Source organism: Watersipora subatra, chromosome 7 (assembly GCF_963576615.1).
Source record: "Watersipora subatra chromosome 7, tzWatSuba1.1, whole genome shotgun sequence".
Taxonomy (NCBI): domain Eukaryota; kingdom Metazoa; phylum Bryozoa; class Gymnolaemata; order Cheilostomatida; family Watersiporidae; genus Watersipora; species Watersipora subatra.
This window is the reverse complement of record NC_088714.1, coordinates 44454946-44471541: the sequence shown is the minus strand read 5'-3', so window position 1 is coordinate 44471541 and position 16596 is coordinate 44454946. Positions and strand designations below refer to the sequence as shown.

General features: G+C 33.4%; 1 protein-coding gene across 1 annotated transcript; it reads left to right on the top strand.

The window, feature by feature from the left end:
• The first annotated feature begins 67 nt into the window (after positions 1-67).
• On the top strand, positions 68-16114 carry LOC137399941 (glycine receptor subunit alpha-2-like). Its single transcript, XM_068086206.1, has 9 exons — positions 68-539; positions 4876-5009; positions 9226-9299; positions 9913-10216; positions 12791-12925; positions 13491-13675; positions 14106-14285; positions 14996-15116; positions 15914-16114. The coding sequence occupies exons 3-9, from the start codon at positions 9297-9299 to the stop codon at positions 16039-16041; spliced, it is 1056 nt and encodes a 351-aa protein (XP_067942307.1). The 5' UTR covers positions 68-539; positions 4876-5009; positions 9226-9296; the 3' UTR covers positions 16042-16114.
• The last annotated feature ends 482 nt before the right edge of the window (positions 16115-16596 follow it).

Sequence of the window (16596 nt, the reverse complement as noted above, 5' to 3'; positions counted from 1 at the left end):
TAACGCTGATAGAAAAAGGATAAACAATGGCAACATTTAGAAATTATAGGATTATGAAAAGTTATCCTGTCCTTTTCCGGGCTTATGTAGGTGAGCAAAATAATATGACCAACAACGGTAGTCAATTGACTTGTACGACAATCTATGCACAGACATTCCTTAATCTTGCCTAATACATAGGAGACTTGTTTACAATTCCTTTCAACTGATTATGAAGAGACTGTAGCAAAGCGAGCACGAAGATTTGGCTTCTGAAATGCTAATAAGTTTCTCAGGAGATGCTCTAGTGTTTAACACACCAGCATCATCAAACAGCATCATCAAACGGCATCATCAAACGGCATCATCAAACAACATCATCAAATGGTATCATCAAACAGGTAAACTTACCTTTGTAATGATGCAGATGTGTTAGCTTCATGCACCAGTTAATAACAGTGCAGTTTCTACGCTACTATTGCAGTACACCATCTGAAATCCCATAAGACTGGTGCAACCACGATTTTTATAATTTGAGCTTCGAGAGAATGGCTGTCTAGGTAGGTGGTGTATGATACCACTGATACTGTAGTCTGGGATAGAAGCTATTTCATTGTAGCAGAGTTCCATCAAATGCTATCACTATCAGGGTCTCCAGCTTTACCATTTTTTTCAACAGTCTCTTTATCTAAAGCTTTGGGCTAGTCAGTGTTTTCCTGTTGTTGTTGTTGTTGTTGTTGTTGTTGTTGTTGTTGTTGTTGTTGTTGGCCACTCGGTGGGCAAGCAGTATACAATTACACATTTGGTCAAGTTTTGCTGAAAAATTATGGCTAAAAGATACCATAAAAAGATTGTAAATATTGCAGAATTCATCGCATCAGCATTGTTTTTTAAAAAGCAAATTGCAAAGCAGCAGAGGGTAAGAGCTGTAGACATGTGGGAACGACTCTTGAAAAGATTGCACCACTCTGATGGTGGAGCTTATACATGTACATCTTTAAAATTATACAACAGGACTTTTTGTAGTAAAGATGCTTTTTGTGAAGATTAGGTGCCTGCATGTTTACTTATTCTCTCAAAATATTATAAAGACTTCCAGCGCTGACTTTGGCAGCACCTTATCATAAAATTAGTTTGTTACATCTCTGAAGGTTCGATACTCAGGGTAGCTACAAGCTATTCATATCTCTATTGTTGAGTTAGAAATCAAGTATTTAAAGGTTGGACATACTTTTCGCTGTCACCAGCAACCATCTCCAGAAGCTGGTCTAGAACACCCGACTGAAGCCAATATATTATGTAGTGCTTATATACTGGTGCAGGCAGAGATATTTATGAGACAACAGCACAAGAAGGATTGACAGTCGTGTTGACGAAAGTGGAAACTGTACAAACTGCAAAAGAACAGTGTGCTTCAGCGTATTCTGGTCTTTACTAAAATATATTGGCGCTGGCTATATATGTATATGTTAATTTATTTCCAATAATTTTATTCCAAACAGAAATACTTTCCAAATTATGTCATACAAGAATCAAAGAGCAATAGTTAGTCAATAAAATCTACCATAAAACCTGATATTGAATGCCACCTTTATTTGAACATCACCTCTATTTGCGCGTCAATATGGAAGAAGGGTTAAAAATTATCCACCCTTTAATTAAACACCACTTCTAATTCAACACCACTTCTGTTTGACCAATACTATTTGATATTCCTAATCTTCTCGAATCCATATCAGCAAGTGATCAGTAAAAAAGTGTCTACAAAACTGTACTAATAATGACTCGATTACATCAATAACCATCAATCCTTTTGTTGGTTATGTTCGTATTGAAGTTTATTTTCTAACTCCAAGTTTTCAGGTTTTTTCGTTAGAAACTTTGATTGCAACACCATAAAAATAATTACTAGCTGAATCAGGCTGATGGTAGTTCCTTTTTAACGCAGTCTTGGTACTTCAAAGGATGTGAGAAAAGTTTTCCCATTTACGATGGAAAATGTGCTACTACATATTTTGAGGCTAACATTTTGAGGCTATTATGATTATACATTAATCATAATAGCCTCAAAATGATTTCTCTGTATTCGCACTAGAAGTTTTTATTCAAAATGGCATCGTGTAAAAATTTTTGCTTTGCTAAAAATTGTTTGGACACTAATATTGACTAGAACAGCTGTGCAGAAGAGTAGTTGAGGTCCGAAGACACCGTGGAAAGTATTGAGCAGCCAGAAGGATATGGAGTGATTTCAAATGAAAACAATAATCAGAACGGAGCTTGAGCAATTGATGCTAGCATTTTAAATTAAAAATTCTAATATTTGTTTTAAAATGTTAATCTTTGTCGCTGCTTGTACTATCATTATGGTTTGTTTATGACACTTGCTTTTTAATATATGTTTTTAGCCTTTAATAAATTATTATTATTATTATAAAAGTTATAAATTTGCATGTTCTGGGCATATTATTTGATCGCATTATTGTGAAAATTTGATATCAGATTGCAATAGATCGATGTTCATAACTCCTGTTCTATTGCACCTAAAAAAACAGTTTTGGCTGCGAACTTTAACAAACATATCGGTGAATGCATTGAGTTTTATGCAACCTTGTTAATTATAGTTAGGAAAATAAAAATATACCTTCAAATTTAAAATAAAATAAAAATTTGAAAGCTTTAACAAATGGCCACGCAAGCTATATGATCACCGTTGGTTAATTGCAAGCAATAGATATCAACCGGTAGAAGAGACATGTAGAAGTTTCCTCGTGCATATTTATTTTAAAAGTTTACGACGCGTTAGAGGTAAGTTAGCAAATTTTTTTGTCTCTAAAAGAATTAATATCACACTGCCTGAAAGAAAATGCAAAATATAGGCTACATTCGATTTGCCCGTGAAAGGATTGAATCGATCTTTTCAACATCCTGACGAGGTGTTTGAAAAATACAACTTACTTTTTATTTGAACGTCACCTCTAATGAAGCGCCACTCTAAGGTAATGGTTGAAGACTAGAGCGCAATGGTGTTTGAATAAAATTTTTATGATATATTATTGTTTATATATTTATAGGCTAACCTATAATTTGCACTATGAATTTTACATAGAATATATTTGAATAAATAATTCCAAAAGAATTGCTCACTTCCCTGAATTCCCAGACTAAACAGTTGTAGCTAATTTTAAGGTTTTGAATTCTCCTGAGACAAACCAAAACATATTGATTAAAATTTCTGCAATGATGTGACTTGTTTGACAATATAGCTATATAATTACTATGTAATTACTCGATTAGCCAATCAGCAATGAGATCTCTTTGTAGTGATTACCCAATTAAAACTCAGTTACATCGGCTATACTTTTAACCATAAAAAATTGCTGCAAAATATTTTAACACTGTTCACTAAATGTTCAAGCACTGGAGAGATGCCATACTTTTGGTAAGAAATAATTATTATATGTACAAACCTTCCAATTGCATTCACAAAAACATAAAAATTGGCTAAGTGTGTTCAACTCCTATTGTATGACCTGTGCTGTATATCAATGCTCTCTTACTTTTAATAATTAATCTGCTTTTAATACAGGAACTAATTTTTGTATTTATACTGCTATCATTATTTTCATTTGTATTTACAGGATATGGTTTTAAAATGACATTTATGCGATGTTTTTACGATGTTTTGTGTAAAAAGCAATTGAAGCAATAGTTGTACCAAATCACTTGTACTCAACTAACAAGCAGCCTGTAAAGCAAACAGCTATTATTTTCTGTAATAAAGCTCGGTATTTTGGTAAAACATGTCAATTTACTCAGTTAAGCCAAGAGTATCTACTCAGCAAATGAAAAGAATTAAGGTAGCAGGTTGTACAATATCTGACTTGACAATCAATTTTGTCAGTCTGAAAGTCTTTGAATTTCTAACGATTTCCTGATAAGAGCACCACCTGCTGTCTTCCATGTGCTTTTGTGAAAAGTTAAGCTGTGAATCTTTCAGTGCTAGTTAGCCTTGGTTTCTGCTTGCAGTCTTTTAAGCTGCATGCACATATGACTGGTATACATTAGGAAGGACTGTAATTTAGACCTGAAGCTAATCTGGTGTAAAAGCAAAAATATTAGTGTTTTTTTTCAAATCAGTTGAATTTTAATTTCTAGATTAGAGCTTTACATATAACCAGCTTTTCTGCAGGCTGCAGTGAGTAACAGCAGGTGACTAATTGTGTTGCAATCAAACAATGTGACTGCATACTAGTGAACTTAGTTGGTCCAATATTTTGTGCAGTTTTTCAAGTTTCTTTTATTCTTTCTGTGTCATCAACTCGTCATTAATGATTACAACTCAAGCAAATAGTGAGTGATTTTTTAGCTTTAATTGACAATTCTAAGGTAACCACCTAGTTAAAAGGTCATGTTGGCATCATAAAACCAGCAGTAACAGTTTGAGAAGGCGAATATATCTGCAGACCTATATGCATATGCAGGCTGCCTATTGTTATTAAAGTTAAGATAAATTGTCTGTAATATAGTGCTACCATAACATGGGACAAAAAACAGAAAATTATGTGATCACAAAAGGCAATATTTTGGCAATATTTACTATAATAAGAGCCATGTCTGTCTGTTTGATGCCACAGATCCTTAGAAAAAAAAAGATTGTTTTCAACGGAATTTGAACTCACAACTTTTACCTTAGTGGACCAATACTCTATTACTTCCACCAATTGACCATCTTGCGACACTTATGAATAAGTGTGATGTTACTTATTACACCTGATGATCTTTCACAGTGCACCAGACTGCTAGGGCACTAGTTGAGGGCAATAAGTGAATGCCCATATAAGGCAAGGTGTCAGATACGGAGCTGTTTAGACAACATCATTACTAACTGTTATGCAGGTTCTTTACATTGTATTTGGCTCTAAGCCATGCTCGGGAACCAAATAACAACTTCTTAGCTGAAGAATACCTCTCACAGACGATACAGACCATCTATGGAAATGGATACAATCGTAATATCAAACCTCCCACAGGTAATCTTGCTGTTACAAGCTTTAATTGCAGTACGTGTAGTTCTACCTTCTCTAGCCACAACTGGGTATTTTAGTAAGACCCATAATTTGCTAATAACTTATTCAATAACTCGAGTTAAATTTATAGTCAGCGTGTAATTTGATAGCTGACAGCGCTGATTATATTCAATCTGGCAATCCATGTCTAAATCGACCAGCGTCTAAATGTCCTTAATAACTGTTACTAAATATTTGCTGCCTGAAGGGCTCAGATCACATCTCTAGTCTGCCTGACCATCCATTTAAATCCCAATTCTCCTGAAAAACCACTACCACTTAAAGGTTGACTTGCAACAAATTCACATTACCGTTATTTGATATAAAAAGATTTACCATGTCTTACTCTGTTGTGTTGTAGGTACAAAATATGTGGAAAGGTGATTACAAGCTCTTAAAAGCTCAAAAACGAACAGAAAATCGCTGCCACACGAGATCGCCGTAGTTTGGATTCCCTTTCCAAAACGGCTCAAATGTGATGTAGTTGTGAGAGATGGTTTCTGTTTACACTTTCTTGCAACCTTATTCGTCAAAATATTTTCACAAATATACTTCACACATTCAATAAAACTATGTCTATTGTTCTTACGTGTCTGTTTTATCGTCATCGTAATGCTGTCACTTTTTAGCACTGATATCTTATAACTTACCGTAAAAATTCGTTTAATTTTTTAGCCTTAGCTTGAAGGGGTACATATCATTATCTGATAATCATGACGAGCCTGTTGGTCACCTGTGATAATCGAAAAGTGCTGCGGAAGTTATTTGCGAAGTATTGGGTCACATGATCAGATTACGACTTGACGATTGAATAATGCCGAAAGAAAACTGTAAAGTAGCGAGCATCTTTATTTGATACGGGGTTTTCGGTAAAACCCGAAGTGTTTGTCATAAACTAGTACTACGATAAGTTTTATATTGAGCTTTTCATTGGCCTTTCAATTCACGTGAGAACATACGTGACAAGACGATAACCAAATTTCGTGGTTACGTCATCGAAATAAAGAGATTCCAATCTTCGGCGGCTTTTCGTTTTTGAGCTTTTAAAAGCTTGTAATCCCATTTCCACATATTTTGCACCTACAACACAACAGAGTAAGACATGGCGAATCTTTTGATATCAAATAACTGTAATGTGAATTTTGTTGCAAGTCAACCTTTAATGAAGAAAAAGCAAAAGAGCTTTTACTTCCAACTCGCATAACTTTACTATTTTTCTTGTTTTTTTTTATTTATTACTTTTTGTTTCTTGATCTAACTTACTTTGAATGGCTAGAAGTTAGAAGTTAGAAGTGTGTATCTACCTATATAATAGGTACTGGACAGAAATGATATTTTATTCTATAGAGAAAGCAAAACGTTTTGTTACATAGATATAATACGACACCTCATCTACATTTCAAATTAATGGTGTTAGGATAGGGTAAGCTAGTATTCGGTCATAAAGCCAGAGCTTTGCAATAAAGTATTTACATATGCTAAACAAAATCAATGTTTAGCTGTTTATCATTTGCATTCCAAAATATGTAATACATATCTTGCTTATACTAACATTGTCGCTGTACGAACATTTAAATCAGAATAAAGGCAGGCCATCAAAGTTGGACTGCACTTGAGGCTGTGAATGAATTATCACTGACATGCTTTTTACCACATCACTCTATGTCTTACATTCTATAGAGTTCACGGCGTACTTGATTATGCAAATGGATGGAATCATTAAAGCAGGAAGTAGCAATCCACAATCATTAATCGCATATCCTATTTCACTCCAGCCGCTATTCATCGTCTGTATATGTTCGTAATGCTCCTAGTTTTGAGTGCTAATACAGAACTCAAACTGTTCGCGACAAGATAAAAACATATTTTTACATTTTTACAGCGTGGTTGGTTGAAAAATGGTTTGAGACAATAACACGTTTTCTATTTTATAAGAACTTATCGTAATTTCGCAACAGAGAACTCAAGGTGTAAAAAAGGCTGTTTTAGAGTTGAGATCGTTAATCTTTGCTATAATAAGAGTTGTGTCCGTCTTTCCAAATCCATAGTTGGAGGTTGGAAAAAGATTGAGCCGTAAAAGATTTGAACTCGTGACTCTTACCATTCACAGCCAGTGCATCCCCTTCCCCTGGCACACTACCACCTGCACTAATCAATACAATCAATAGAAATATTGTACACATACTTATTCTCTGCGCTTTACTGACACTCCTGACAATCTCTCATGGCACACTACACTACCAAATTCATAGTCAAATATATCTAAATATCGATAAAAAAATATCTGAAGATTCAAGGGTTCATAGTGGCGGAAACTTAGGACTCAATCAGTTCATTTATTGACATAATCTGTCGATTGTATTTCCTAACAAAGATTTGATGTTTACCCAATGTAGCTAACAATCCTGAACAAAAAAGGGTAAAAAATATACAACGATTAAAAAGGTTTTAGAGTAAAACTCAACCTGAATGTTACAAAGAGAAAACAAAATTTTTAAAAATTTAAATCCAGAAACCTAAAAAAAGTTAAAAATCTGCGATTGTGATCAAAATTTCCTCTATTTTTCCATAGTGTTATAGTGTTTGCAACTTCACAACAAAAGCAAGCATTTCTGCTGCCGGCTGGGTTGATGAGAGGCTAGTCACAACCATACCTCTTATGTATGACCTAGAGACCTCGCACATGTCATGGGCTTTTATGAACACTTTGCACTAATAAGTAAAGAGGCTTTATCATCACTAGCCAATAGTTTGAATGGTCTTGATTACCAACATCGAGATCCTATGATTTAAGCTACGAAGTCACCTTAAATCAGCATGGTGTGATTGTCATGGGACAGTTACTGAATGCAGACTCAATAGAGGCTATCGGTTAAAATTGCTGAATTATTTATGTGTACTTTGTATGCTGCCGTGTAAGTATACAACACCATCGAATGTTTAATTAAAACTGTCTATTTAACTGTATGGACCGGTGTGTGATTATATGGAGTTGATATTCCCTTGAGCTTATCACCAGATAAACTAATACTGTAGCATATTTCCAGAACATCTTAAATAAAATGCAACACAAACCTGCTTAATTGAGCTCTCTACACTGGCTTGATTATCTACTATATTAGTAGTATATTAATTACTATATTAATTGTACCACCCACTATACTAGTTTTACCGCCCACTGTACTAGTTGTACTGCTGATTATACTAGCACTACTACTGATTATACTAGCACTACTACTGATTATACTAGCACTACTACTGATTATACTAACAATACTACTGATTATACTAGCAATACTACTGATTATACTAACAATACTACTGATTATACTAACACTACTTTAATGTATTCATTTATACGGTAATTATCATTAGAAGTGCACAGGGAGCTTCTTGACTGTTTGCTGTGCTAGACTAGACTAATTTATTTCACTGAAAGATTTTGTCACAAACAAGTCAGCAATGAATCAGACGACACACAATAAGAGAAACAATATTATAGATTGCCACACTGAAAGCATAACAAGGAAACATTTCTGCACTAGCTTGTCAAAACTGTTGATTCACATAATGTGTTGCATCAGCTGACATACAGGTGTGATGATCATGAATAATCAAAGAATACAAACATTGGTACATTACAACTACTACTGAATATACTAACACTACTAATCATTATACTAGCACTACTACGGATTATACTAGCACTAATACTGATTATACTAACACTACTACTGATTATACTAACAATACTAATGATTATACTAGCACTTCTACTGATTATACTAGTACTACTACTGATTATACTAGCACTACTACCGATTATACTAACAATACTACTGATTATACTAACAATAATAATGATTTTACTAATAGTACTGCCTTTTATTCTCTCAACAAGTGCTAAACCATCTGCTAAACCAATTGAAATTTTGCATGCTTTAAATTATTAATCTAGTGTAAATACTAACATTCAAAACAGTGCGAATAATAGCTTGCAAATTTATCTATATTGCTAGTTATGGGTTTTTTATACTTGCTTGTGTATAAGATAATTTATTTAGTGCAGTTTTCTATTCAAACTAGTATATTATAAAGCCCATAGTGATTATAGCGACACACCCCGCAGTTAGATGTAATTGTTGGAATGCTCATGCTATACCTGCAGGTTGTTTTGTAGAGAATGATAGCGCGGTAGATGTGAAGGTAGAAATCTATGTTACAAGCATTAGCTCTCTCAGTGAGGTATCAATGGTAAGTTTTTTTTTGTAGTTACATAAAAAAGTTCAACCAATGAATATATTTATATACGTTTGTAAATTTTATATTTTGTAATTACTTACACCATTTGCTGTTTTTTTAACCCAGAAAAGTGCTTTCAAAGGAAAGCCATAAAGTTTAGGTGTTGCTAGAATGCTTGTCAGTTTTATTGGTTTGATGCAGCTGAGCAGGCTCGCTCTATGAATGAGTTTATGCCTTATTTTATTTTACTCACAACAGGATCTAAGGTTTTATGTAAAACTATATCTTACTTCTACTAAACTTGAATTGCAGTATTGATAACTTATAAAATGGGACCGCAGAGTTCTCACCCATAGCTCTCATCTTTCAACAACAATATACATACTTCTGGAGAACTTGTGGTTATGCCTGTGTTATGATCATGGTTGTGGCCTGGCCTGTGGTTAATGCATCTTTCACAAAACACATTCCATAGAGATAACCTTGTCTCACTTAGGTGAACATAAATTAAAAAATTCTAGCATCTTGTTTTGTTTGAGCTGATCAGCATCACATTTTCGCATTCCTCAAACCTTCTACCGGTTTTATAAATAAAAGTTGATACTATTTGACCAATCCTTTTTAGGATTTCAAGGTAAACATGTATTTGAGGCAAAGATGGCGAGACCCACGCCTTGCAAGCCCTAACATCTCGACTGAAGGTGTTCTGATGAACAGCCAGATAAAAGAAACATGGCTTCCTGACCTATACCTGGTCAATGACAAAGAGTCATACACAACAGACGTTACCATGCTCAATTCATTTCTTCGAGTAAACAACCTCGGTGACATCCTTTATAGCCTCAGAGTTACTGCCATTGTTGACTGCAACATGGACCTCAGACACTACCCTTTTGATGTCCAAACTTGTGCCGTGAAATTCAGCAGTTGTAAGTGTATTACTCTTTTTTAATCTACATAGTTATGCCGCTTGTTTAGACGATGCCGCCAATTTTCTGTTTATTTTTGTTTAACAAACCAATAATCAACAACAATAGTATGCTGTAGCATGTATTAAATATTATTTGTTGCGCTAAAAACCTGTTGAACCCAACTGTTTTTAGGATTTCAGCTAGATAAATAGATGTACTCAGTAGAAAGCTCATCTAAGTACCGTGTCAGGCCAAACAACCCAAATAGGAATATCTAACAAATCTAATTTACATGTCTATGTGTTAAATTAGTTAAACATGCAAGTTTAACCCTAATTTAAGTTTACAAGTTTAACTAATAAGCATTTAATATAAAGAGGAAGACTAAAAGGGAGCAGTTAGTAATTAAGTTAGCCTCAGCTCTAAAAGTTAACACATGTCTTCCTATTTCCTCACTTGTATAGCAGTGTTTAGATCTGTTGGAATGTGAGACTGAGAGGTCTTGTGCAGTGATAGACACTAATGGGATGTATCAGACCTTTCGTATATGTTAGTTAGCTAAAACCGAGCCTATTTAGATTCTGGTTGTCAAGCTGCAAAGTTCCAGCAAGTCTAACAATTGGAACTTTGCACAATGTGTAGCTGGGAAATGGTCTGACAGCCAAATTTGATGGAAGAATCATGCGTTAAGGTTGTGTACGGTAAGTTCTGTGATTACAGTCTGCAGTCACAGAACTGCACACTGCAGTTTGAATTGGTTAGAAGCAACGAGCTCACCCATGAGGTCTTAGAATATTCCTGTTGATTGGGCAGTAAGGAATTGTTTACTCTTGTCACTAAAGAAACTGTTTGTGTTGACAACTCCTATTAACTAGTTAAAGGCTCGCGCCACACGGAGCTAACGTGACACTGGCTATATTTTTAACAAGCTCAGGAAAGCACTTGACCAAAGGAACCAAGACTATATTCTCTGTTGGCTGGCCGTGGGTGCTGGATTCTGAATGTACTGACATTCAGTAAGTCTGTTGGCAGCGCTTATGTGCTAAAGCCTATAGAGACTTTGAATACAGTTCAAATGAAATACATATGTAGTTATATTGTTATATACGTATAATAGATTAAAGTTTACAGTAAGTATCACATTAAACACTGAAATGCACAATAAACTTTCACTTTAGCTTAATTTTCACTAATTTTCATTTCACTCACGCGATATGAAGCATTTACGAAACACGAAGAATGCTGTACTGAGAGGGAAAGCGAGCATCGTAGTTCTCTCATGCGTTGTGGGAGAGAGTTCAGTGAATAGCATATCAGCATCTTTGTTATTTTGACGCATTCAGCACATTGACTGCCAAATTTGAACTTTGAGAGAAGTTTTGGATGATATTGTATGATAAAAAAAAGTCTTATGGTGGGGGTGACAAAACATCGTGTTCCACATCGTAAGGTTAAAAAACCGTATCAAAGGAACATTGCAACTTGGGGTGCACTGTACAGTGGTTCTTAAACTGGGTTTAATCAAACTTAGGTGAGTCAGTCTCAAGGGTTTGGTGGAGGTCTCTCAAAGGCAACAGCGAAAGTCACACTGATTTGCAAGGTCGTCTATATGAACAGACTAGCGAAATTCTTGGCATTGCACTGGTATTAAAAATCATCTTATAAACAATGAGAAGTGATGTAGTTGCCTGTCGCGTGCTATTAGCCTGGCACATTGTCAATGGCTAATTTGAGTAGGCTTGCTAATAAGAGCTAACTACTTGCTCTCACGATTGGGCATGCATAAAATTATGCTACCATTCTCCATGACGTTACGCCATCCCGAGCTGTAGCGTTTTTGCATCCATATAATGACATATATCGCTTATTGAATCCATCAAGCTCGTGTGGCTTAAACAGTAAGGGATTGGACTGGTAAATGGGAGGATCCTAGATCAAATCTTCTGCTATATGTATTCTTTATTCTAAGATTTAATAGCAATAGCTGGACCAACACACAGACACACAAACTGTGAGAAATATATACAGTATATAGATATGCAATTTATTGTGAGTCCATGCATTGTATTGGTTTTGTTTTTGAACACAGTGATGTTAATGTACAGTTCATTTTATGTACCAGTGAAACATACACTTACATGTATGTCTTGAATGTGAAATAAATTATATTTTAATTTTTAATTTATTATATTAGTTCATTTTATTAAATCAATTTAATTTTCAAGGGTTTGATGAAAGCGCAAATGAAACTGGTAGAGTTTAGTTCAACAAACAAGGTTTAAAACCACTGCTCTAATAGCTTCCATAAAAATGGCCTTAACAAATAAATTGAATGAAAAGCTGGTCAGAGACATTCCATCTCATGGTGCCATCTCAGCACTTAGTGATAGATGTTTGTCCTTTGATGTCCCTGATACACCTTTAACTCGGGGTGCTGGTGAAGAGGTCCCTATATATTGTATCAGTTAGTGACCCGGCACTCACTAGGATCTTTGGATGATGCTTACATCTCTTGTAGCCCTAGCAAATGTTATAAAACTAACCTGCAGGAGATTTTGCTGCGACTTTGCTGTTACATTTCTTGCTCCGTAGATGGCCACACTACCTCTGAGCTGATTGTTAGCTGGGCAGATGATGATCCAGTCAAAGTAGATAAGGGTATAGAGATGCCGGAGCATGTGATTGAAGGTTTGGAAGTGATAAACTGTACTGCCGAGTACAGTATAGGTATGTGTCGGTTAAGTATTGAACAATCAGGCTTCTTCTTGGACCTAAGGCTAATCACAAAGAGATGTATAGGTATGTGTAGGTAAGGTATTGTACAATCAGGCTTATTCTTGTACTTAAGGCTAATCATAAAGAGATGTACAGTTATGTGTGGGTAAGGAATTGTACAATTAGCCTTGTTCTTGTACCCAAGGCTAATCATAAAGTGTTGCATAGGTGTGTGAAGGTGTGTGTCTATTGTATTGTTAGAAGGATATAAAATGAAATTGTTCTAGTTCATCATACATATTGTTATCATAATATATAACAATATGTATGGTGTGTTTTAATGGGATATAGTGTAAGCTATATAATATATTGTAATATAGTAAATGTTAGGCAATATAACTTGATATAATAAAATATAATGCAATTGTTTCTGTGCTTTTGTTGCTGGTCTTCGTGACTCTGCATATTTTTCAGACTATTTTCAATCCACAAATTGATGCTAAAATCTCTTGAAATATGTTGAGTTATTTCACTAGAATGTGTCTCAAACCTCTAAGCGTCATCATATTTTATTCAGGTTGGTTTAGCTGCATTTCAGCTGAATTTAAATTTCGGCGAAATGTTACCTTTTATGTGATTGGCCTGTTCATACCCTCCCTTCTCATCGTCTTCCTGAGTTGGCTGGCTTTCTGGATAGACAAAGCAAGTGTTCCTGGCAGAGTTTCACTCTCTATGATAACTATTCTTACCATGCAGAGCCAGGTAATTACTAGATTCCTAATCGTATTGTATAAAAAATCTCTAAGTACACAAAGATGTACACTCGAATATCGCAAAAGGGTAAATCTGTCATGTTATCGGAAAACCTTAAAAGATTTTCACAAATGTTAGATTTGAAACATGAAGTCTAAAGAATAAAAAGTAAACAACAAAAAGTTAAAATTTAAATAAAGCTTTAAAATAAAAAGTTAGAATTAAAAGTAAGTTAAATTTAAGGGATAAGTCAAAATTTAAACAAATTGTTAAGACTAACTTTTGTGAGAATTAGTTTTAATAGGCAATGATAAACAAATGCTCATTTTTGTTTAGAATTGTTTATTACATAAATAATTCGCTGTGATGAGAGCCCTACAACTAGACGCATCTCTTTACTTATAAATCTATAGAGTTGGTTTAGAGAGTCTGATTTTAGATGGGTTCAGTTCTATCACGCTTACCTAGCGTTAGCTACATAAAGATCATTGATGTCTGGATGGCTGGATGTGTAATTACTGTGTTCGGTGGATTTATGGAGTATGCTCTGGTCAACCACCTTGCCTGCTTAGAAAAGGAACAAAAGAAAAGACTTTTTCTCCAGAAAGAAACAGTTCAGGCAAGTTGAAAGGGATGTTTTTAATTCGATAATAATTTACCGGCAATCTTCAAACAACTCGCTACTTTTTAGGGCTAAAAAATATCAAAATCTTTATCATAATTTTTACCAAAATCTTTATTATAATCTTTACTATAATCTTTACTATAATCTTTCCTATAATCTTTCCTATAATCTTTATTATAATCTTTACTATAATCTTTACTATAATCTTTCCTATAATCTTTACTATAATCTTTACTATAATCTTTACTATAATCTTTACTATAATCTTTATTATAATCTTTACTATAATTTTTACTATAATCTTTACTATAATCTCGACTATAATCTTTACTATAATCTTTACTATAATCTTTACTATAATATTTACTATAATCTTTACTATAATCTTTACTATAATATTTACTATAATCTTTCCTATAATTGTTACTACAATCTTCACTATAATCTTTACTATAATTTTTCCTATAATCTTTACTATAATCATTACTATAATCTTTACCACAATCTTAATTATAATCTTTACTATAATCTTTACTATAATGTTAACTATAATCTTTACTATAATCTTTACTATAACCTTTACTATAGTCTTTACTACAATCTTTCCTAAAGTTTTTATTATATTCTTTATTATAATATTTACTATAATCTTTATTATATCATTTAAAACCAACGCAATTCATTCTACTTTTTCTGCATTACAGATGGACAGATTAGTTTGTGATCGACCGATACTTTCTGATGCAAAGGAGAAAAGTACACAAACCTTTGGGAATGTAGCTGACAAACCTGCTGAATTTGAGATCGGTCTTGAGGACAATAACTGTAGGTTTGCCTAAATCTATCTGTCCTCCTTGACTTGATCTTTTAATTAGAAATAGTTTTGCAAGACTTTCCAGTTCTTGCGTCACATGAAATGTTTGAGATTTAGCCTTGGTATGTTAGTCTAAGTTTTACATATGTCGAGGAAATCTACAGCATGTTAACTTTATTGCCAGTAGTACTGTAGCTGGTCTGATCCATGAAACAATGTACTAAAAAACCTCTACTTGAATGCCACTATAGAAGGGTTGAAAACCAAGCAGCACCCTTCGATTCAACGCCACCTTTGTGTGAACGTCTCCCCTAACCAAGCGTCACTATAGGTCGGAGAAGGGTTGAAAAATAGAGCAACATGGCGTTCAAGTAGAGGTTTATAGATCTTCGAGTATTAATTCATCTTTACCGCAAACTCGTCTTTTGCCTTGTTAATCATGCCTCAATTTTTCATATACCCTATTTCAAACTATACAACCAAGTTCTCAAGGGTGGCACAGCATGTTTCGAGTTCATCTAAACCAAAGTACACATATTGTGTTATATGTGTAACTAGTAATTATTTCTATTGTAGTATGGATATTATTGGATAGGTCATAGGTTAGATATTGTGTTATAACTAGTAAGTAACTATTACCACTGTAGTATGGATAGATCAAGAGATAAATATTGTGTTATATAACTAGTAATTATTACTGCTGTAGTATGATAGGTCAAAGGTTAGATCTGTTAGTTTATCTACTAGTTTATTTAGTATCATACATTATTAGTTAGTTTGCTATAGTCTGAGGTGTGTTATGTTGCAGGTAAGAAGAGGAACGGCTCAGATAAGATAGATTACTACTCACGGATATTGTTTCCACTATCATTTTTAATATTCAATATTGTTGTTATTGCATACTATCAGTTGAATCAAGGCGCTAATATAATCTAGTTGATGTTGGATACTCATATTTCAATTTTACTATAGTTTTATATTTATGATAATAAAGTGCTCGCATGTAGCGTAACAACAACAAGAAAGTGACTGCTGCATTTTTAGCTAATGAGTTAAATACATATCCAACATAAAACAGACTGACCTTGCAGTAGTTCAGATGTCGAGCAATTTTAATTCTCGATTATATATAATTATATAGCATATGTATAACATAATGCATATATATATATATATATATATATATATATTATATATATTATATATACATATAATATATATATATTATATATATTATATATATATATATATTGTATATATTATATATATTATATATATTATATATATATATATTATATATATTATATATATATATATTATATATATTATATATATTATATATATTATATATATTATATATATTATATATATATATATATTATATATATTATATATATTATATATATTATATATATATATTATATATATATTTTATATATATATATTATATATATATTATATATATATATAATATATATATATATTATATAT